The 25,025-nt window shown below is 37.8% G+C and overlaps 1 protein-coding gene across 1 annotated transcript in view; it reads left to right on the top strand.

Annotated features, from left to right (window-relative positions):
• The window catches only part of LOC150078980 (mpv17-like protein 2), a 28,595-nt gene extending 3,798 nt beyond the window's left edge, over positions 1-24,797 (top strand). Inside the window, exons 2-4 of the mRNA XM_090382269.1 lie at positions 14,905-15,140; positions 17,517-17,645; positions 24,046-24,797. Coding sequence (XP_090238395.1) covers positions 14,905-15,140; positions 17,517-17,645; positions 24,046-24,174 — 494 coding nt within the window. The 3' untranslated portion in view covers positions 24,175-24,797. The remainder of the gene's footprint in view (positions 1-14,904; positions 15,141-17,516; positions 17,646-24,045) is intronic.
• Positions 24,798-25,025: the final 228 nt, after the last annotated feature.

Here is a 25,025-nt window from a genome sequence, read left to right as displayed (position 1 = left end):
CTGGTCTTGTGTTTCATTGTAATCGTTTTTTTCTGTAAGCAGTCGTGACTTAGAAAACTGATTCTTTCAGTTGAACCAAAAACAAAGATTGGTACTTTGTCCTAAGATTACGAGGCGAAGTACCAATCTTTGTTTGGTAATTTAGTATTTAAGCTTTCAATTTCTTAGATACTAAAATTTAAAACAAACTGATTATTTTTGGAGCTCTTTGTCTATTTTCTGCCATAACTATTTATTATTCGTCTATTTTTCGTTTTCATTATTCTAAGAAATACAGAGAAAAGCAGGTGGTTTCTGGGTTACGCTTGCATCTGTCAAGGTTGTTTCAAACGATCAAAATGCAACAAGGTAATCCAGGGTGGTGCAATCTAGGTTGGTCTTTCTTAGTAAAACTGGTTTCCATTACCGATTGCCTAGATCTATGAAATAGGAGCGTTATTAATCCATTTCTCCTTCCTTCTTTTTATGATAATTATCTCTTTATGGTAGTTTACCTTCTACGTTTCGATACGAGTTGTATTTATTTTTCGCTTTATTAACTTTTTAACATTTTCATTATGAATATGTTTAAAAAATATATCCCTTCAAGCATGGCGTTACGAGATATGATTAAAAAGTTCGAGGATTGACTTTAATCTTGAAATTGTGACGTCGTAGCCTGTTGCGACTTGTTTAGTGATTCATCTAGACACAATAATGCATTAATCGCCTATGTATCCACAGTAACTGTGATTTCATTCAGGCTGGATAAATATCCAGCCTTTCATTCAGCCTGGATAAATATCCAGCCTGAATGAAAGATGTTTTATGTGTTAAAATGAGTGGGTTTTTACTGAACAGAGAATTTGTTGTGTGAAATTTTGTTTCTAATTAGGGAAAAGTGTAATAGAAGCGTACGAAATGCTAGAAATAGCTTTCGAAGAAGATGCTATGGATGCTTTCGAGGATCTGAAGGTCTTCGTTCGAAGACTTTCAGATCCTTGCTCTAGTTGCCCTTCAGCTTCAAAAAACAGTATTCAATCGCTTCTGTTCGCGATCTGACCGGGAGTGAGTGACGTTTTGCTGTACATCAAGTTGTTAGTGAAATTGGTATTTCTTATGGCCTAAAATTGATTCACACTTCCATTCAGGCAGTGTCAATTTTAACAAGTTTTAGGAATGCGGTGCATTTCAGTCAAGTTTGTCTCTTGCATCCTCACTGATGATCACAGAGAGCGGCGGGCACGTCAGAATCTTCTTCAACCTGTTGCTGACCATCTGATCCACACGTTATTTCGTGCATCACTGATGAATCGTGGGTATGACTATGACCGGAAACAAAGGCTCAGTTCTCTCAGTGGAAGGTCTAAAAAAAGCAAGACAGTCTCAATCAAATGTGAAGATTCGAGAGGTGTGTGCTGACTCACAGGGCATTGTTCGTTATGAATTTATCCTGCAAAGTCAAACAGCGAACCAGGAATACTACAAAACATTTCTATGGCAATTTCGTGATGCTTTTTGGAAAAAACGAACGGAAAAGTGGGCTTCAGGAAATTGGCGCTTGTATCATGACAGTGCTCATGCTCACTCAGTGCTTTTCAAGAATTTCTTGCGAAGCAGGAAATTCTTGAATAAAGAAATAAAATTTTCTATTTATATTAAAATAAGATTTTTTATTATTTTTATTCTATAAGAATAAAATTTTCTGTTCAAGAATTTCTTGCGAAGCAGAAATTCTTGAATAGAAAAAGATGGAACCAGTTTCTCTTATAATAGAAAGCGGTTCCATCACTATTGTTCTCCATCCTCCATACATACCGGATTCAGTGCCCTCTAAATTTTATTTATTTTTTTTTGTTTCCCAAGATTAAATATGTGACCTTCCTAAATCTTTAGAATATCACAGATTTATAATGACTGAGAAAATTATTCAGAACGACACAGGAACTGTTAGCATTGACAAAAGAAACCTCAGAAAGGCTTCTAGAAATTGCAGAACCGTTAGAGTCTGTCTGTGCAGTATCAAGGATACTACTTTTAAGACGGTTGGTCTATTTGAATAACTGATAAACTTAATTTCTCAAATATTAGTTCAGTTCCCGAAGTTTTTGATCACACCTCGTATGTGTAGTTTATAGCTTTTAGACATTAGATAAACAAGTCTGCGCATTTTAAACCAACATTGTGACTGGCCTAGGCGAAAGTTGTGTGTCTGTAAAGTTTACTTTTAACACAAATTTTAATCTTTAATAACATACCTTACTTCAAAAAACATCTCCCGCTTTCCCAGATGCTGCCTGACTTTTGGTCTTGACGACTAGATTTTGAACAAATACCCTCTCTGACATTGAAATTGTGAACACATTTAATGACACAAAATAATGCCTACAATGGACAGATCAATATGATGTAAATCTACCATGGTTGCAGATATATTGAGCTAAGCGTCTCCGCATTGAGTTGTACAGGTGTCGATTATCGATTATCCTCCTGTGGTATTTCCTACCCTTGCACCTGGTCCTGCAAAACATCTGTGGTCTGTGCTGGCTGCGAGTGGCTCTGTAGGTAGCGCCCAATCATGGCCTACACGTGCTCGATGGAGAGAAATAAAAATGTCTTCAGGTACCTTAGTAAGAAATTGGAGAGCGATGGGTTCCAGAATCTCGGCGACACAGGCTCGAGCAGCCAGATTGCCATTTACGAACCCCAACGACGACTATCAAAACTGATCGCTTTCCGCAACATAATACCAGCGGGCGTGCATTATGGCGTTCAATAATGGCTCTAGGATCATTGCGCTTACCACTTCATCGCCACATGTGTGTGGCTATTATCGGGTCCCAAGCACAAGCGGAATTCATTGCTGAAGACTACTTGATGCCATTCTGTACAGGCGGTCTGTTCCAGACGCTGTTGATGATGGGCAGTCAGGAGTAATCGCACTGGTCAGTATACACGGCGGTCTCCTTTTTGCCAGTTAGTGTGCATTGATTCGATGGGTGATGGGGTGACAGCCAGCAACGCCACAGCTCGTTAGATGCGTATAGCTAGCTTGGCTATAGGTGCTGCGTGAACCTGTCGAGGAAAAAGACGATCCTCCTCCCATTCTGTAGTTTGCCGTCATGCTTCACTACCCACCCATTCGGTAGTGAGGAGCAGTCGTATCTTCCCACAGCCACTGTTGCCAACATCTGTGCACTGTGGTTTGTCACAGCCTACACATTCCGCAACACAACAATTTAGCCTCTCGAAGGCCGATAATCTGCCCTCTGTCGAAGTTGCTGATATCGGTGTCGAATGTGACGTCTCGGCATTCTCCACAATCTCCTTACGCTCTTGAGTCAGTTCCTGCGAGACAGAAGCCTGTTAACTGCATCACACACGCATTGCTTTGAACCACACAATCTCTACGTTCGCTTTTCTATCCGTTCGACTGCTTCCGTATTTTAATCATTTGTATATCTCGGAGCAACTCATCCGCCTGCTGATTTGCATGCATTTCCGATGATGAATGGTAACAAGAAGATTCTAGAATAAGGTTTTTCAAACTTTTTTTTGGCTGCGGAACCCTTTACAGATGAGTCTTCTATGGAAACTTAATATTTTGAACACGTTAATAATGATCGATCAATTAAAAACAGCAACATATACATATACAAATAAAAAATTAACCCTCACATTTGCAGAGTCCCAGTTCCGTTTGGAATATATGATTTTTCTTAACCTGTATTAAAATCTGTCTCGTTAAATATTTCGCGGAGCCCAGTTACCTTCTGTGCCCTGGATTTTCAACAATATAAAACCTTAGTCCAAAAAAGAAAATTAAAAAAAAAGCCCCTGTAATCAATCGGCATTGTAACATTTTTAAAGAATACGTCTTACTCGTTCAATCAACTCTTTTTAAAAGCCAAATTGATTGCTTCCGTTGATGATGCATCCAGAGGTGCGGCAGGATCTGACTGAATCTATTATAGAATGATTAAACATATCTGCTCGAATGCTGTGGATATCTTACTGGATATCCTTAGCACTGGATACATTTCTCAGCAATCAATATCCCTCTTCATGGAGACTTCCAGTCGTACTAGTAGTTCTTCCTCCCAAAAAAAAAAAAGGGAAATATTTAATGCAACCTCGTGTCAGTCACAAAGCATTATCGCTCCAGTTCTTTTTGACTGGTTGTCTACGTAAGATTCTTGAAATCGCTTTTAAAAGCGATTTTAAGAATCCTTTAAAAGTTTTTAGTCTGATTACTAGAAAAGTAATGAGACTAAAAGCAACTGGTGAAATAGAAGTATAAGATATACTTCTGTCCCACCAATATGGATTCAGAAAACGTTTGTATCCCTAGGATCTTCACTCGAAAGATTAAAATAATATCACAAATTCTTTAATCAAAAAGCAACGTGTACGGTATACCTAGGTAAAGAAAGCATTTCATACTACTGTACTAGGAAATATGGACTATTTGAAGGAGGCCTCTAGGGTAATTTTCCAGGGTTCTTACAAAACTTTTCCTCTTATAGAAAATTTCCAGTCCAATAAAATTACCCCTCCATCGATTGACGTATATGCAGATGATCCCTCCGTATCATGCAGTCACAAAGTATAAATATAATTGAAAGACTTAAAAAAAAAAAAACAACAACAAAAACTATCATCTTAGGGCCACTCGAGAATGAACTCCTCTATCCATGTCTAATCCTAATACAGCCCGTACATTGCCCATGAAACCAGAGCAGTTCTTGTAGTTCCAGTCCTCGCGGTAGCACAGTTGTTAAAACAGCCTCTCTCCCCGCACCCGGTGGAACAGACTTGAGTTCAAATTCTGTCAACGACGCCAGGAATTTTTATGGATCTTTTTTCACAACTTGGCCGAGTTAGTCGGTCGGAGGCGAGGCTAGCATATGTCTTTCGGAAACTCGGGGTTTTCGTCCAGCACAGAGAAAACCGTGTTTCCGGTGAAAAAAACCATGCTATTCTCCTCTCCTGAGACTGACTAACTCAGCAACGGAGTGAAAAATCACTATAAAAGTCATTGACGAGTTTCGAATCGTGGTCTTTTACACCCGGTGTGGATAGGACGGTGATTATAACCACTGTACTGTATTACCGCGAGGGTATCTATAAATAACACAAAACAAGATAAAATGATGGGAAAAAATGGATGTGAATAGTAGTGCACATATAGTCTATAATCCACTTCTTATGAACCATTCTATACTTCCGGAACCGTTCATTATTTTAAGGAACTCCTCAATTCCATTAGTGCATATCTTTTATTTCCTGGGATTAGTACTGTTCTACGCTTATTAGCTAATACATTATGACCACTCCTGTCTCCACGAGTGGGCGCATCTCTAACATCTAGGAGTTACGTTCCGACCAAAGCAACATATATGTCATGACATGGTAGTGCCTGCCAGTTCTTAAAGTACGAAGCCTGTGCAATGGGGAAAGGGAAGAACCTGACGGAGTTTGACCGGGGAATGATTTGCGACTTTAAAATGGCGAGAATCCGCAACCCAGTAACCCCAAGCGTTGTTGCCAGTTCGTGGACCACCGAGGTGAAGATGTGGCTAGAATGTTCTGAAGAGTGACACAGGATCTGACTGAATTAATCTGACTGAATTAACCTACACCACTGGTTAACCTACGAGGTGGACGGCTCTTGCTGTTTGGGACAAGAGAAGGCTGGCGATCTTCATTTAACGATAAACTAAAAGAGAGGCGCCAGGGAAACGTTCTTGCGGATAGGTCTACAGAGTAGGCACCTTGTTCATATGTCCATGTTGATCGACGGTCATCGACACCGCCTGCAGTTCTATATTTATCATTGATAAATATAGAAACCAACAATGGGCCCAACACCGACCCCTGTAGGACTCCACTAATAACATTAGTCCATAAAAAGCAGCATCCATTGATTACCACTCTCTGTCTTCTCCCACTCAACCATCCACTTATTCATAGCAGCAACTTGCCCTTAATGCCACACTACTCCAATTTGTACAACACTCTTTCATGTGCAACAGTATCAAAAGCTTTCCTGAAATCCAAGTATATGATATCAAAATTATTTTTTTGCATCCAGTTCATTTGTCACCACATCGTAACAACCAATCAGATTGGTCAAACAAGATTTCCCCTTAACAAACCCATGCTGTGTTTCAAGTATAATTGCGTGTCTAGGTGAGCTTGCATTGCTTCTTTTACCAGTGACTTTATTGCTTTTCCTGTAACAGAAGTTAAATTAACCGGTCTGTAATTGCCCGTGTCACCCTTTGATTCCCCTTTGTTAATTGGGGATACATTCACACATTTCCAGTACGCGGGAATTCCCCCCCCCCCCGAATCCAAGGATGCTCTCATAATTATGGCTGAGGGTTTGCTTACTTCCTTCACTGCCTCCTTTAATATAACTGGATATATCCCATCCACCCCAGGTGCCTTTCTTATGTATAACTTCAACAATTTCTTTTCCACCTTTCTCCCAGTTATTATAAAATCATTTAGCTCCCTGTTAGAGCTTTAATAAACTTCTGGCAACCCCTTCCCCAAAGAATTCCTCATGTGTGAATGTAGATGCGAAATACTCATTGAGTTTGTCAGCAACCTGTGCAGGATCATCGAATTCTAACCATCATTATCAAGTAGACCAATCTGATTCATGCCCTTTCTGCTAGTGTTTACACAAGTAAAGATGTCTTTGCTCTTTTTCTTTGCATCTTTTTCCCAAGATTTCTCTCAGTCTGCCTTCGCTTGCCATTATACTGAGGAACTGCTTATCTCTCTTTATTATATTTTACATATTCAAACTCAATGAAAAAATTCCGCAAAGAAATTAATGTTCTTGATTCCCAGTCAGACGGGAATACCTTACATGTCCTTCAAAAAAGTCCAGATGAAACATTTGTATTTGATGTGAAAATAACTTCATATTCACAAATTGAATTTCTGTTGATTAACAAACGCTCCATCCCTATAGCGACCAGTTTAGAAATCTGGAGGAAAACGAAGTCCAATGTTGGAAACAAAAAACGGAAACTTTTTTTTTTAACTTCCATCCACAAAAATTTTTTTTTTCATCTATTTTTCCCAGCTTTTATATGCACAGTTTTTTTTTTTTTTTTTTTCGGAAACCTTTTCTCCGGTTACAATCTGAGGTATTCACTGAACAGTATAAAATTCACTGAGGTGGATAAATCAAATGTGGTGGACAAGTGACTGTGGTGGAAAAGTGACTGTGGTGGAAAAGTGACCGTTTTGGTCATCCCTTACATGTCCAGTATTAAAGAGTGAGTCAATTCATTTTCAGAGTTGAATTGGTTCATTACCAACAATGAGCTAAATGGGGTGGTCCCCGCGAGTAGTAGATTTCCTGGTCATTGATGCATGGAATTTTTAGGGGCTTTTTTTCACTTCACTCTTTCAGTTAGTCGTCTCAAGCGAGAACGGGAAGGGTTTTTTTCTACCGGAAGCTTGGGTTTTTCATTCAGCATAACAGGCAAAAAACTGATCAGAGAGCACATATGCAATTCATGGACATAATACAATTGAGTGGATGAGATTGTTTTGTGACAGTTTTTTATTTTTATTTTTAATAATGAGGTGGTTGAAAACAAAGTGGAGTAATTCTTTTTTTTTTTCCCTATTAATTGATTTAAATAACCTGGCTTATAGCAGAACATTTCTTTTTCACATGGCAAACTGGCCGAAGTCATTCTTCTGAAGATAATAGTTAAGTGAGAACAGAAAAGTGGTACGTAACTCTGTCTGTCGCATTTTATGTTTAACGGGGGAAAGAATGTCTTAAACTTGATTGCCTCCTGATAGTCACTGGTAAAACCCTCTACTTCCAGAAACCAGCTTTCAGAAAACGTTGTGGTAGTTGGGAAATGAGAGCTACTTAACTAGAATTGTGTATTCATACAGTTCAGTAATCATGGATAATTGGCTACTGAACCATCGCACATTTGCAGTAGAAACTTATTTTACAACAAAATCTATTGTGCAGACACAAAGAAGGTTTTTTTTCTTCAGATTAATGTACCGAGACATGACGGAATTTCCTTTCCCTCTTGGACACAATATTAAGGTGGGTTCAAGCGTTTCGCGCTTATATTAGTGTAAACAATCGATGTGTCGGGACTAAGCGTACAGTTTGCACGCATGAGAATGTCGAGAGAGTGAGAAATGCAGTGTCCCGAAGTTCATCACGATCAGCAAGGAGACAAGCGATTTCTCTGGGAATGTCGAACAGAAGTCTAGGACGAATTTTGCACAATGATCTTCAGTTCCACCCATACAAAATTCAACTCACCCATAAGGTAACAAATCAAGATAAAATTGAAGGAGTACAATTCTATAGACAATTTATGGACATTTTGGAAAATTATGCAAATATTTTGAATGTTTTGGTTATGTTGGACGAGGCCCATTTTCACTTTTCTGGATTTGTTAACAAGCAGAACTACTTTCGCTATTGGTTTGGGAACAAACCCAATAGAGCTCCATCAAAGGTCCCTCTTAACATAGTTAAGAGGTAACCGTCTGATGTGGTGTAATCGGGCCATAATTCTTCGAAGAGAACAATCAGGCTGTAATAGTGATTGCTTATCGATACAATACGATATTGGAAAAATATTTGGTTGAGTAGCTACGCAGGTTCAGACAAAATAGTTGGCTGGTTTCAACAAGATGACGCAACACTGCACGCTTCAAGACAAAGTAACCGCCACCAATTTTTATCTTTGGGGATTTATAAAGGCGAAAATTTACGAAACAAGACCACGCTCGATTCAAGAACTAAAGGACCGGATTACAATTCAATTCGATTTATTTTATTAGAGTCACCCAGAATTTCTTCTATATAGCTATTTATGTAATGTGTCTGTAAATTGGGTGTGTTCACTGGTCGATTTGCCTGTTTTGCTGGTCGAAAAACTCCCAGTTTCTGAAGGGGAAATTTACGCCTGAGACTGACTAACTCAGTCACTGAGTGAAAAAAGCTTATTAAAGTTCCTCGCGTCATCGACGGGATTCGAACCTGGGCCTTTTCTTCTGTAATATCGGCGCAGACGGACCGAATTGCAGAAGAAATTGGAAGAATTAATTTAAATTTGTTACAGCGAGTAATGCACACTTTTATACGAAGACTGCAGCAAACTGCGCTAGAGGTCATTTGGAACATGCCATTTTTAAAACATAACATTCGAATACTAAACTGCATTTGTTAATGTTATTATTTCTTTAAATAAAGATTCTCAATTTACATTTCATCTTTTAAAAATAATTAACTAAAAAAGCTCCACCCTGTACAAGATACCAAAGAGATTTTTTTTTTCTAAACAGAAGTCAACATTTTTTTTGTTATAGGTTAAAATTAATAAGGTTTTCTTCTATAAAAATTTAAGAAAGAACCTTATTGGTTTGCTTCGGCAGATTGATGGCCTTGTCTTACACCAGCGGTAATAAATGTTTTCAGTGACGCGTTCCAGTTATCTGGGTCTTTGTTCATTATTTTTCCACAGTCTTCTATATTAACGCAAAACTAATTTTGATTAATGCAAAATATGACTGGTTTGTTCAAGTACGATACATACAAAGAAAATCATAATCCCGAGCTGGAAATTCACTTCTTAAGTTACTCGAGTACTTGTCTATGGGAAACAGTGCGACTTTGCTCAGCATATGTAACGTTCCAAATTGATTTACGTAGATCGCTTCTAATTTATTGTATACCAGTGTTTGCTATTTATTAGTGAGCATCTCAACTATCAAGTTGCTCCGCTGGATATGTAGTGTACATCTGAACTATGGTTGGTTGGTTGGTCAATTTTAAGAAAATAAAGTGCGCTATCCAGCACAACCTTGGCCTAAGACTAAACCTTGGATAATAATACAGTAATAAACATATTTAAAAAAATATAAATCCTTGGCTCATATTTGAACCACTTTCTAGGCTCATTTAGCCGGGGGTTCCGCTTCACCTGACCTCAAGTTGCTGTCCTGAGTTGCTTTCGATGTTGTTAAATTATGACTTGCCATTAAATGACTTTGTATTGTTTAATACATCTGCTGTTTCCTTGATGGGAGTCAATTGATATGAATGTCGTCGTTCCTCATTACATAAAAAAGACCTGAGTTCGAATCCCCTCAGTTACATTTTTATGGGCTTTTTGGCAACGTGGCAGAGTTAGGTCTTGGTGGGGGGGACATGCTATCCTCCCCTAAGAGTTAGGTCTTAGGGATGGGTAGCATGTTCCCCCCTTTTCTCTCTTGGAAACTCGGGTTTTTCATCCAGCAAACCGCAATTTACAGACATATCATATACGGCTCAATATAGTTTAAGTCTAAATAAAATGCGCCTAAATAAAAAGCTATTGTTAGTTCGTATTTGTCATACTAATACGTAATAGATTTGATATAATAACTGTCACTTAATGAGGAGAAATATACTCTAGTCGCCAAGGCCTTGTTTATTAACCTCAAATGAACAATTTTTTCTCAAGTTTGACCCCAAACTGTCGATTCTGCGATTTACACGGAATTTCAAAAATTTTCAAGAAGTTTCCTGGTAGCAGCTGAATTTCTTTAATTTTGTAATTCAGATTTTTGAATTATACTAAAAAAGAGTCGATTTATATTATTAATATACAGTAGTTGGTAATATTTGTTTCCTGTTTAAATGCAAGGCATGAGTAATTTCGAAACGTAAATAGAAGGTTACGATTTATGACTAAAGATGGCAGCACTTGTTCTTTTAAAAACTATTTTTGCAGCTGCTTGTGATAAATATTGCAGTGGCTTTTGCTATTTGAATGCTGTGTTTTAGCAATTTTCGCCGTTTTGATTGCAATATTAGGATATTTTTAAAATTGGAAAAGCATAATAATAATAATAATAATAATAATATTGTGATGGTTTTAACAATAAAACGTCTTCATCTGTGAATTGCAGTTCATTAGACATACACTGATATGAATGAGAAGTGGAAATTAATATTAACTTTTACTTGGTACCGGAACAAGACAATGGCAGATGGGGCTCTTGCCCTAGGTGCAAAAATTTAGCGATGTGCCCCGTCAGCCACTCTCTTGTTCCAGTATTAATATTTTTCTCAAAAAAAACCAACCATCTAGTTCCGGTGATTTTTTATACTTGTAGTATAATTAATATTCTTTAAGGTTGTAATACATTCAATTTTAGTTGTGGTAAAACTGTAGATAAGCGTAGTGGTTTTAACTTACTACACAAAGTACAATTACTTGAATGATATAATTTAAAAGGAAAACACTTATCCACATGAAGGGAAAGGGAAATGTATTTTTATATTTAATACTGTAAAAAGATACATATTCTATACCCACTACAAATCTTCATCAAACTGCATGCACTGACTTGGGGGGGGGGGGAATACTGCAAATCGGTCAGTGATTTTTCTAACTACTATATGTAGTATAGTAAATGTTTGTACTCGGGCCTGTGTGAAGAATTTTATTCGCCTTAATGCAAACAAGAAAATGTCCTGAAACACGAAACGTGTGAGCTCATATTTGTTGCCAACAGGGATTGTATTCGGGGCCTGAGTGCATTAATTAATATTCTGTTATTCATCTTTCTTTGCTGAGACTGAGCGGTCCCCTTTGTTTAGATTTGAGATCTTTCTCAATCTGGGGGCCTGGTACGTTGCATAGGCCGTATTCTCCTCTTCATAAGGACTGCTTTGACTAAATTTTCCACTAATTTCGCATGGATGTAATTTTATTTTGATACTATAACTGGTTGGTGGAGTTACATCTCAATAATCGTGAAATATTGTTTGGTGTAAATTGCAACAGATGCAAGTAGGAATAATAAATATATTAAATAACAGGTTGCAAGTTCAGTAATGTAGTGAACAACATGGTTCATAGAATGGGATGAAAACATTTGATGTGTATGTTGTCAATGATGAATCCGCTATGATATCAATGATCACATAACACCAAACCAGGCTTCATGAAGAAGCACTATTAATATTGTTCATATGGATTATATTTTTAATACGTATTGAGAAGATAATTCTCAGGAGATATCAGCAATGCTATATAAGCAGTCTGTAATATGTATATTAAGATTGATATAAAAATATATGTTTTAAATATTACAAGTAATTCTCAAATCCTGACGGTACTCAAGCTCTTAATAAACATAAAACCCTTGGCATTATATACTGTGAAGAATGTTTGTTCTCTACCGAAAGGTAACATCTATCCCAAAGCTAGATAGTCATTGATTTCTTTGTTTATTTACTAATTTGCATACTGACTTCAGCAGCCGGATGTTGATATGTAACGCCATCTAGTAGTCATGATATAAAATATAACTTAGACCAGGACTGTTGGTCCTCCTTGTTTTTGATGCAATTCGCATAGCTCCAAGAAATAGATATATATATTTTTTTCACATTTAGTTCTACTTTGCTCGCAGGTGAGTTCTTAAACTACATTTAGCCTCTTTGTGGTCACAAGTTAAACAACTTTAGTTCATAGAAAGATAAAACATGTTAACAGATCTTGTGTAAGGACCTATCCTTACAAATATTTAATAAAGTTTCTTTATATTAGGAAGTTAATTGTAGTTTAAACAGTCAGCCTTCAGTTCAAATACCGTGTGTTAGGGAATATGGAATTTGAGAGTTTATTTCAGACACCCCAGCTTTAGACGTATCTCTTGTTGGAAAGAAAAAAAAGACTCCTTAAGTGAGCCATTAATTGAAATGGACCGAAACTAATCCCTATAGGGAAAGGGGCAAACACTCAATAGAAAGGGCACTGAGTACGGAAGTGCACTCTTAAAAATTTCATGGTGCGTCTAATGGCAGGTGTAGGGCGACGTAGTAGTGGGTGTGGGTGTGAGGTCACAAGGAAGATCTGGAAACTTCTTAGCTGACCGGAACTTCCGTTTACCTTTCTAGAAAGTTCCAGAAATTGCTGGACAAACGGAAGTTCTCACATAAAGGATGGAAGACACGCCCACGGAAGAGGAGAGGAGACGAATGGGAATCACGAGGGAAGGGATGTGGATGTCAGCGATTGGCCAGAGGGAAAAGCGGAGAGAATTTTGAAGAGAACCAAGAGAGAGGTTTGTGAGGGTATTCGGGAGAGAGTCGTGGTGAAGTTTGGGTGGTGGCTGCAGTCCTGGGAGAGATGGAAGCTGTAATGGGAGAATTTGTTATAAGTACTTGGTGAAATTCTAGAATTGGAAGAAATGTTCCCTTGAAGAAGAATGCAGTCTATGGAGAAAGAAAGGAGAAACGCCCACAGAAAGTCCTAGAGGCAAATTACTCAACTGAGCAGTTGAGCGACTGGTCGACCCGGAAGGTATCTCAGTCCACGGACGCAACGCAGACCAAGAAAGGAGATGGAATCCTGTATTAACTTCAGCAGTGCAGTACCCACGGTAGGGAAAACCGCGGATAGATTGCTGTGTTCCCCGGATGAGCAACCTTTCGCCTTCCAGTCCACGCCGCGAGCAGATAGGAAGAGAGACCGAGCAGGGAGAAATGCCCAGCCAATTGCGTAAGTGCTAGAATAAGTACTGAAAAAAATGAAAAAAAAAAAAAACCTAACTTAGTAATGGAAAGGACTCTAGAAGAACGCTATAAATTTAAGGAGAGAATGCCAAAGTAAAAAAAAATATATATGTATGTACAATTGTAATACATAAAGAGAGATAATTCAAATTAGTAGAGGGAATAAGAGTAATGCAATTAAAGTATAAGTTAATCTGTAGTTGGAAGTGAAGTTCTGTCTTAATATTAGATTTGAAAGAAATGATCAAATAAGTAACTAAGAATGGTTAACAATTGGGTAATAGATTACTAACTAGTGTGGAAGTAAAAGTTGAACTTTGAATCATTGTGAATTTTGATTTATTGTGAGTATATCTCATTTGGGTAGAAATTGATTAAACAGGTAGACAATTAAATGAGTGTCTAGCACTAATTAAGGAATTGTGGATTAATTGAACGGGAAGGTAACTAATTAATTTTGGTTGATTATTGTTGACTGTTTGACCTGAGGTCGAAGGAGAGGTTTCTGATTGAGTATATGTATTTCCTAATAATTTTGGGAATGGGACACATAATGAATTATATTTGTCTGTTCATTGGCTGATAGTTGTTTATTGACTTACATGGACTGTTAAGGAGTAAAGAGACGGATTGTGTGTTGTGAGAGGTAATAAATACCTGGACCTACTGGAACCTATGTAGAACAACATGAAGAAACACAATGATATATATGTATATATTAGAATTGGTAGTTTTGATAAAAGGTTGACTTTGATTACAAGATATAAACACAGTTAATCGCTAGCAGTATAACAAGTTCCCACTAATTATTGTACTCAGTTAGATGTTGTTGCAAGTTTTTTATGTAAGAAATGCCAATAAATATTGTTATATCCAACACATATGAGTTTGTCTGTCATTCTGAACATCAGCCAGTCCAGAGGAGGAATACTTATAATATTGTGACCCCCTTTGAGTCTAGGATTTTCTGAGAATCAAACAAGTCAGGTGTTAAAGTGGGAGGGGTGAATAGGGGGATTAATAAATATAATACCTAGAAAAAAGAAATAATACTATAAATAAATAGATAAAGAAAGTACCACAAAATTCCACCCCCCACACTTGTCAACCAGAAATTATGAACTCTTCTAGTGAGCACATAATAGCTTTTCTATATCAAGAATTTCATAGTAATCTGATGCCCCTCCCCGATATTAAGCCGCATTTAATAGTTATACTTTGTACCAGCACCAGCCGATGATAATTTTTGAAGAGGCACACGAGTATTTTGTTATTACATTGATGTTATTATTATATTTGTATTATTTACTTTATTTAATAATACAAGTTGCATACTATAATTCTAGGAAATATGATGGCAGGGGGACTGGTTTTTGCGCCACTTGTGCATGCTTGGTACATGTGGCTCGATCACAGGTTCCCAGGTAGGAAGCCATTAACTGTGGTAAAGAAACTGTCCTGTGAAATGGCAACAGGCCCTCCTTTGGTATTAGCAGTGATGGTAACTGTTGGTTATCTGGAAGGTAAAGCGGCAAAAGAGAGTTATAAGGAATTTAAAGACAACATCGGGGCTGTGCTTCTGGTAACTATTAATTTACTTTAATTTTTAACTTTTAATACATGGTCGATTTTTTATGTTTGTTTATTATTTTGTTGTTATCTAGACGAAGATATATGCTAAGAAATTAACCCAAAATTTAAAAAAAAAAAACTTTCTTTAAGAAAATTTGAAATTATAGATGTTTATAAGGCTATATGTGTTTTTATGAACCATTTATATATGGCTAAATATGTTGAATTACTTAAAGTTGCTATGCTGTTAAGATGCTATCTAAGAAAGTAGTTTTAACTGATCTGTTTATGGGCTGCTTGAATAGTTGTAACTGCTACTAGCCATCATGGTATTACTGATCGTATTGTATTTGAATATTATTAGTTTCTTCCGGGATATTTTCTCCTGGAAACTATCACAAGAACTAGTGGAGTTAGACGGATTGGGACACCAATAGGATGTTTGTAGTCCAGATGCCAACATACTTGTAAGACGTTTATGGCCCGTTTATGCAGAAAAGAAATAATGTTATATTATAAAAGTAGAAATGATTTTTCCCGATAAGTGGTACGCTTACAGTGAAACTGGAAACATTCCGCAGAAATATGATATTCGCAAGCAGATGGCATTCGCAACCATGACCAACTTTCACTCCGATAATGTTAGAAGCTGTTGTAAGTGAATGAGTTTATTAAAAAAAAAAAAAAAAAAAATATATATATATATATATTATGATTAGAGTTCAAGAGGAATTATTGCCTGGTGCAGCGGCAATACATGAGCCAATGAGTAAATGCCAAAGACCCAACTTTTAGGAATTGTTGAAAACAACATCTACCAATTTTTTAGAAAATTTGCAATATAGGACCATCAAGCAGTTCAGGAGACTTAATAGTAAAATTTTCTTTCATAAGTTATCATTCATATTTAAATTCATGTCATCTGCGATTATTATTACAGAGAAGAACACCTTGCTTCTTATTAAACTGTTAAGTTGGAAATATTTTTAGAGAGCCTCTCCACTCCATTATTTTTCCTCTCAGCAGTTCAAGAGACTTCACACTGAGAATATTGCAAATGCTGCCCATTGAGAAGAGCATTGACAAAAGCTGTAAGGCGAGTATAGTCGTAATACGAACTAGGAATGGCAAAAAAAAAGTTATGACTTACCCACTCTGTTTACGCCAGACTAGCATTAGCATTAATAGTGGCAAGTAGATCACCTCGCAGGTGCCTAGTCTCCAGATGCTGAATTTTGCAGAACTGAAGCTTTTCTTGGAGCACCCTTTTGTTCTGTTAACCAAGCTCGTTGCCCTTCGCTATACTCGTTCCAGCAACTCCACATCCCTCCTAAATGAGGTCTCCAGACCTGTATGCAGTACTTAGGATGGGGCCTGACCATTGCTTTATACATTGGGATAATCATCTCCCTGCTAGCAAAATTCCTGTACAGTATATCATTGACAAAACCTCATGAGCCAACCTGTCTGCATTGCTTAGAGAGCTCTGCATTACTTACCCACTCTATTTACGCCAAATTAGCATTAGCATTAATAGTGGCAAGTAGATCACCTCGCAGGTGCATAGTCTCCAGATGCTGAAATTTGCAGAACTGAAGCTTTTCTTGGTGGGAGCACCCTTTTGTTCTGTTAACCAAGATCGTTGCCCTTTCGCCATACTCGTTCCAGCAGCTCCACATCCCTCCTAAAATGAGGGCTCCAGACCTGTATGCAGTACTCAGGATGGGGCCTGACCATTGCTTTATACATTGGGATAATCATCTCCCTGCTAGCAAAATTCCTGTATATCATTCACAAAACCCCATGAGCCAGCCTTTCTGCATTGCTTACAGAACTTCATATCTGACTGCACAATTACCCCCAGGCAATTGTGCAGTAAGATATGACTGGACAGTTACGTCAGTCAGTTTCCCCTACCCTGAGTGTAGTTCCACACAGTTGGCAGTACATTTCTTTGGTGTTATTGCTACTCACATACAGTACTTTGGCATTTATGAACGTTAAACCACAATTGCTATTTTTCAGTCCATCTGCTTGACTTTTCTACATCCTGTTGTAGTAGCATACTGTCATTAACCACCCTCTCAAAATTTGTATCATTTGCAAACTTGGACATTAAGCCTGATATGCCTCCATCAATATCATTGACAAAATGGGACCAACACCGAACCCTGGGGAACTCCACCAATAACGTTAGTCCAGGTATTGTTAAGTATCGTCAATGCTACTCTGGAGATATGAATTTGATCTTCCTGGTTAACTGGAACCTAATACAAAATTTTCTAAAAACGATAAGGAAATAATTAGTGTTGAAAATTGATGTGAAATATATAATTCACAATATCATAGAATTAACATTAGCTCATTAATTGTTATTTTGTTTCAGGTAGACTGGGGTTTTTATGCACCTCTCCAATCCTTGAACTTTTATTTTCTTCCAACACGTTACAGAGTGTTGTATGTCTGTGTTATCAGTTTATTTTACAATGTCTTCCTTTCCTACATCATATATAAGGTGAGTATCATTATTTTAATTACGTTAATTAAACTTTTATGTACATAAAGTACAAATAAAATATCGTTGTTGCTAATTCTGATATTGTTCTGGAATAAGTTTAGACAAGAATAATTTTGATAACCTCAGCGCATGTGAAGAAATTAAATTATGACTTCCTTCATACTTTAGTGAATAGCATTAGCATTAGTAGAGGCATATGATGCAAGAAAGCAAGCTTATTCAGCATCAGCCAAAAAAAAAAAAAAAAACAACCACTACTCCCATTTCACCCCTCAATTCGTTCGAAATACCTGTCCAGCTGAGCCTTAAATTTGTTTAGGCTATCAACTTCAACAACAAGCGATGGAAGTCTATTCCACAAACCAACTGCCCGCTGGCTAAAGGCGAATTTCCGCACATCTATCCGACATCCGTCCTTCCTCAATTTGAATTTATGCCCTCTCAGGTGATTATTCTGAGCAAGAGGAAGAATTCCATCGGCATTGAGAATGCTCAAGCCATTCAAAGCCTTGTACACCTCTATCAGATCACCTCGGCGATGCCTAGTCTCCAGGCTCTTAAGTTTTGCAAATTTTTAATTTGCAAAACTTAAGCCTTTCTTCGTAAGAGCAACCCTTTGTTCCATTCACTAATCTTGTTGCCCTTCTCTGTACTCGTTCCAGCAGCTCTACATCCTTCTTGAAATGAGGCCTCCAGACCTGTATACAGTACTCAAGGTGTGGCCTGACCAATGCCTTATACAAGGGAATAATCACATCCCTGTCCCTGCTAGAAAAATTCCTGTATATCATTGACAAGACACCATGAGCTACTCTTGCAGCTCGTCTGCATTGCTCAGAGAACTTCATATCTGCCTGCACAATTACCCCCAGGTCCTTTTCATTCTCTACCACTGTCAGCGTAGTACCACAGAGTTGATACGTTGATCTGGGGTTACTGTTTCCCATATGTAGTACTTTACATTTGTCAATGTTAAACTTCATTTGCCACCTCTCAGCCCATCTGCTCAACGTTTCCAGATCCTGTTGCAGCAGCATAGTATCAGTAGTGTCCTTAACAACCCTGCCAACCTTTGTATCGTCTGCAAACTTGGACATTAAGCCTGATACACCATCATCAATATCATTTATAAATACAGAAAACAACAATGGACCCAACACTGAACCCTGAGGAACTCCACTAATAACATTAGTCCACGTTGAGCAGTGTCCATTGATTACCACTCTCTGTCTTCTGCCACTCAACCATCCCTTTATCCATAGCAGCAATTTGCCTCGAATGCCACACTTCTCCAATTTGTGCAGCAGTCTTCCATGCGCAACAGTATCAAAAGCCTTTCTAAGATCCAAATATATAATATCAAAGTTATTCCCTGCATCCAGTTCTTTTGTGACTACATCATAGTATCCAATCAAATTGGTCAGACAAGACCTGCCCTTAACAAACCCATGCTGTGTCTGAGCTATAACTGAATTCTTGTCCAGATGATCCTGCAGTGCTTCTTTAACCAGTGCCTCCATTAATTTTCCTGGAACCGAAGTTAAACTAACAGGTCTATAATTACTTGTGTTAGCCTTTGATCCTCCTTTGTGAATTGGGGTTACATTTGCACATCTCCAGTCCATGGGTACCTCCCCTGAGTCCAAAGAAGCTCTCATAATTATGGCTAGGGGTTTGCTTACTTCCTTTGCTGCCTCCTTTAATATAACTGGATAGATCCCATCCACCCCGGGTGCCTTTTTTATGTTTATCCTCAACAATTTCTCCTCCACTTTCCTCTCAGTTATTAGAAAATCATCTAGCTCACTGCCAATGTTTACTTCACCTACGACATTCCCCTTCCTGAATAACTCCTCATGTGTGAATGTAGATGCAAAATACTCGTTTAGATTGTTAGCCACCTGAGCTGGATCCTCAACTGTTGAACCATCAACATCCAGTGGACCAATCTGATTCATCCCTTTCCTTCTTGAGTTTAAATAGGTAAAGAACTCTTTTCTGTTTTTCTTTGCATCCTTTGCCAAGGATTTCTCATAATCTGCCTTTGCCTGCCTAATCTCCTTTGTGACTTGGTTACAGACCAACTTATATCTATCATAGGCTTCCACGTCACCCATTAATTTGTATGTATCCCATGCATTTTTCTTCTCTGCCATATGTCTCATTAGTTCATCTGACAACCATTTAGGCCTGAACCTTGAACAATATTTCTTGGTTGGTATGTAAAGCCTGGTAGCTTCCAAGATTAGTTCCTTGAATGCTTCCCATTTTGGATTTGCTGTTGGTAACATCATCAGTTGGTCCCACTGTATAGAATTTAAATACTGTCTCAGACCAGCATAGTCTCCTTTACGAAAGCAAAAACCCTTCCCTTTACCTCTGATGGTAGTTACCTCCTTGAGTAAATCCCACTTCAGCACACTGTGATCACTGCCACCCAGTGGTTCATTTATCTGCAGATTCCTAATGCATGAAGAATCACTACTGATAATCAGATCAAGAGTATTACTCCCTCTAGTTGCCTCCCGAACATGCTGGTGTAGAAAACAATCATCCAATAAATCCACAAAAGCCTTGCTAGTGTGTGAGTGACCAACCCACAAATTCCAGTCAATATCTGGGAAATTAAAATCCCCCATTATAAGACTCTCTGATTTACTGGCCCATTCTATTTCCCTGTACAGTATCTTATTATACTCATCAGAGTCATTAGGCCTATAGCACACTCCTACTCTCAATTTTGATTTACCTATGCTTATGTCACACCAAACTGACTCAACACTGCACTGTCCAGCGATGTCAACTGGCTTCACTTCCTTGGATTTTATGTGTTTTTTAACTAATAGCATAACCCCTCCTCCCTTCCTATCCTGTCTATCCTTTCTGTAGACGTTGTACTCCCCAAATTCCAGTTCTGCATTCCTTATATCTGTGTGACACCACGTCTCTGATATCCCAACAATATCTGCCTTTGATGTTTTGAGTAATACCTCAAATTCATCAAATTTATTTACTAAACTCCTAGCATTGGTGTACACGCAAGTATACATGCACCTGTTTCTATTCTTAGCTACCCTAACACAACCCATGTGTTTACTTGTACCGCAATGACTTCCAGCAGTCTCTGAAATATCCTGCATCTTGTTTTTCAGGCTTCTGCTCATTCCAATAGAAGCAGTGCAAGAATCTCTTTCACCTCTGCCCGTGGCTACTGTTAATCCATTAGTCTTTGTCTCCCCCCAAGCTAGCAGTTTTCCGACCCACCTAACACTGCCTCGATAGCATCAGCAAATATTCTTGCACCCTTTCTGTTTAAGTGTATCCCATCCCTGTAGAAGCAATCTCTCCTGTTAACAAGTACAGTCCAGGCTGAAAAAAAATTCTACCCGTTCAGCCTTGCACAATCTTTCCAGGGCCGAATTGATCGACAAGGCTCTCATCATATACTCCCTCCTATCGTGTCTGGGCAGAATTGCAGACACTTTCAAATTCAACCCTACTTCACGGCTTTTTTTCAACAGTGACCTGTACTTGTTAAGTAATTCCGCTGGTCTCCTACTCTTAATATCATTAGTGCCAACGTGTACAACTATATCACCTTTTGTGCCCTTAAAAGATGATATCTGCTCTACAACGTCATCAACCTTTGCCCCTGGCAGACATACCCTGGTCCTGTTCCACCTATCCTTTTTACAAAGCATGTTCCCCGTTTCCCTGACAATTTGAGTCACCAACAACTACTAGTTCCTGTTGGACCAGTGCATTCTGCCTTGGGGGCTGCCTCTGTGTTGCAAGATGACCAAGTCCAAGCTCTGGTGTTGATGTGGGCAGCTGAGAGCTTGATGGGCCCCTCAATTTATTTCCTTCGAGGGCATCCACCCTGTCCTTCAAGGTCTCATATAGGCCCATAACAACGCCGAGTTGTCGCCTAATTTCCTTGCACTCCTTGCATCGTGCACACACAAAGACATCCCCCATGGCAGTATCATGTCCCGTACCCGATTGCTCCGCAAACATCAAGCAAACAGTGCATCTTAAAAGGCCGTGATTCAGGGGGCAACCGCCCCCCTCAGTTCTCCCCTGAGTCACAGCACTCCCATTAGCTTGAGCCTTTTGCTTTGCTGCTCTGGTCAGAGTCATGATTTCGATTTAAATGTCAATAAAATTACAATTTCAGAACAAAATTAAAACCTTAAACTTGTATCTTAACACAGTTATAACGCTATATTTATTTTTCGGTATCGAGTGTTATCTACGAGTTCCCTTTATATAACTTCCGTATCAAGTATGTATTAATTATTTGCTACGTTTGTACTCTAAGTCGTTATATATATATAGTTAAAAGTACAATTTAATTGACAATGAAGTTTAACAAGATTAATAGATGTACTGATTAATTGACAATATTATATTATGCACTATACTATACAAAGCTAATGCTATCGAATTCCGGATATGCTGTATCGCGCTTCAGTAACGAGTGTTATCTACGAAATCCCTTTATATAACTTCTGTATCAAGTTATGTATTAATTATTTATTTTTACTAATTATTTATGTTCCGTAACCTAAGTGGTTATATGTATAGTTAAAATTACAATTTAATTGCCAATGAAGTTCGACAAGATTAATAGATTTTACTGATTAATTTTCACGTAGCAATGGCGGCCGTTTATGAACGGTAAACACGTGGATTTGATACCATTTCCGATACTAAGTAATACCTACAAAATCTCTATCTAAGTTATTTTAACTTTAAGTACCGTAAATAGGAATATAAAGCTACTCTAGAAATAAGTTAATATGTCAATTTAAACTAATAAAGCAGAAAATAAATCAGAAAAAACTTCTCTATTCCAAGAGCGGCAGAAAGGCACGTCCGCACAGGAAATCCTCGACCTCACCTTCGATATGTATATGTATATGATATTAGGAAAATTATTATTACAGTACCTCTATTTGTTAGTATTGCGAGTAATACAAACAAACGTATCCTAATAAAAATGAAGGTTGGTAGCACAGTTGGTATAATTACCGTCCTCCCAACACACCGATGAGTTTGAAAATAAAGAGAAGTGGTATTTTGTAGTTCAAACTTCCTCCAGCAGATGGTGATACAGACATTGTACAGTAGTCGGACAGGTTGTAAGTAACAACCAGTTTCGGTAGTAGTATTAACGTTTCATGTCACGATTTTGCAATGAACGAATATCAAATTTTGTTTTAAACTAGGAAATCCTGCAGCAGAAACATATGAAATGTTAAAAACTGTTTATGACGATGAAACGTTAAGTCGTACCAGTGTGTTTGAATGGTATAAGCGGTTCAAAGACGAACGTGAGGATGTTCGCGATGACTCAAGAAGTGTGCGTCCATCAATCTCTCGAAATGAGGATACAGTTGCAAAATTTCGGGAAATTGGGGTAAGAGATCGGTAACGGCGGAGATGGGAGAAATCCCCGGATCCGTCAGACCCTCAACATACCTATCAGGATAATGAGTTAGATATGAATAAAGAGACGATTCCTCAAATTCTGCTTGAAGATTTAGGGAAAAGGAAGGTGTATGCAAAATTTGTGGCGCACAGCCTCACGGATGAGCAGAAGCAACGAAGAGCGTCATCATGCGAAGGCTTTACTGGTTCGTCAAGGCAATCCTAATTTCTCTGATTGTAATCACTGGAGATGAGTATGGGTGTTTCAGTACGTCTGAGAGAAGAAGCGTCAGAGCATGCAGTTGTCTTCAAATGCCTCACTAAAGGCTAAAAAGTATCGTTTACAGAAATACAAGATCAAGCCTTTGAAGTTTTATGGATATCATTCAGGAGAATATATTCATCATCTGAGTCCAGTGATTCAGTTGTAAAGGAATTGGAATTATTTTTTGAGGAAAGCCAAAAACTTTTTTATTCGAGATGTGTATTAAGCTGATTTTTTTTCTTCAAAAGTACTAACCCTGTGAGCCGTCAATACACTTACTTTTTTCTGGATTCAATTTAAAACAAGGGGTTACCTTAGAAGAAAACTGTGCAGCGCTCCCCCAAAAAATCGACTAATTCAGCCGGAATATGAAAAAAAAAAAAAAAAAAAAAAGCCCATAAAATTCTTCCAGTCATGATGCAATTTGAACCCTAGACGTTTTCACACTGGCTGCAGAAACTCGGACACAAAATCAGTCACATGGTTGTGGCCAACCAAGATGAAATGCAAATTATATAAGGAGTGCTTATGCACCGATCCATTCTCCCGTCCCTTTATAGTTTTATATGAATATTTTTTTGGAATTATACATATAATCTGTTACCTTGTTATGGTAATCTTAACATAATCTTAACCTAAAGTGTTGTAGAATAAATATGACTTGCTTTATGCTAAAGTGTTATTATTTTTATGAACTAGGAGGAAAACAAACAACTTCTGAAAGATGGTGCTACAAGGGAAGAACAACAAAAGGGTGGAATCTTAGAGCAGACAACCTGTCAAGTTCTTAAAGGCAGTGGAATACAAACTTCAACTGAAGTTCAATAACGTGGCTCTATGCTGCGATTAAATTTACCTCCTCTTAAAGAGAAGGTAAAGGCATCATAACAACACTCAAATCTGACTGTCTATTCTTAATCACTTTGGGAAACTCGACAGAGATTATTTAATATAATCTAACTGACTGAAATTATATTCGGGTGATATTTAAAAAGGGTTGAAATGTAAATAAGATTTGGACTATGTGAAGAAGTTAAACCCTTTCCCTTATGTATAAATGATATGGGTGTACGATGAAGGATCCCGAAAAAAGGGTTGTCAAAATGATCTGAATTCCTCAGTACAGGTCTTACTAATGTTTATAAATGAAGTAAATTTATTTTCTTAATAAATAATCCTTTAAATTTTATAGCATCTCTTAATATCGATGTAACACTTCGAACCTGAGAGATTCCGCATGGATGTTGTTAATGTGATAAGGTTAAATTGTACCAAATATTGCAAATGTGAGCTATTTTATTATTATGTTATATGAAGGAATCTAAAACTGCAGTCCCACTGTAAATTTAATGTGTATGGCTTTTCTCTACATTTTTTCTAAATAATTACGACTATTCACTGGATTTAGCTTGATATGATCCAATCTGAGAGGATTGGTGGCCATTTTTAAAGAAAAATGGCCACCACTTTTAAGAAAATGATTATTCAATAAAATGTTTTTTGTTTTTTTTTAATATTATTAAGTCTAGGAAAGACGTCATTATTGAGTTTGTGAGATCGTTGGGGAGGAGAATAAATTTGCTCTTTAATCATTATGCAATTGAATGATTAATGAGTTTTCTCAAAATAAAAAGATTCGCCTCTGGTTGAGCGTTACTGCATGTAATGTTCAAAGCAGA

The sequence above is a fragment of the Mastigoproctus giganteus genome, chromosome 10 (genome assembly GCF_048544385.1).
Source record: "Mastigoproctus giganteus isolate SK-2022 chromosome 10, ASM4854438v1, whole genome shotgun sequence".
Lineage (NCBI taxonomy): Eukaryota > Metazoa > Arthropoda > Arachnida > Uropygi > Thelyphonidae > Mastigoproctus > Mastigoproctus giganteus.
This window is presented reverse-complemented; position numbering and strand designations above follow the sequence as displayed.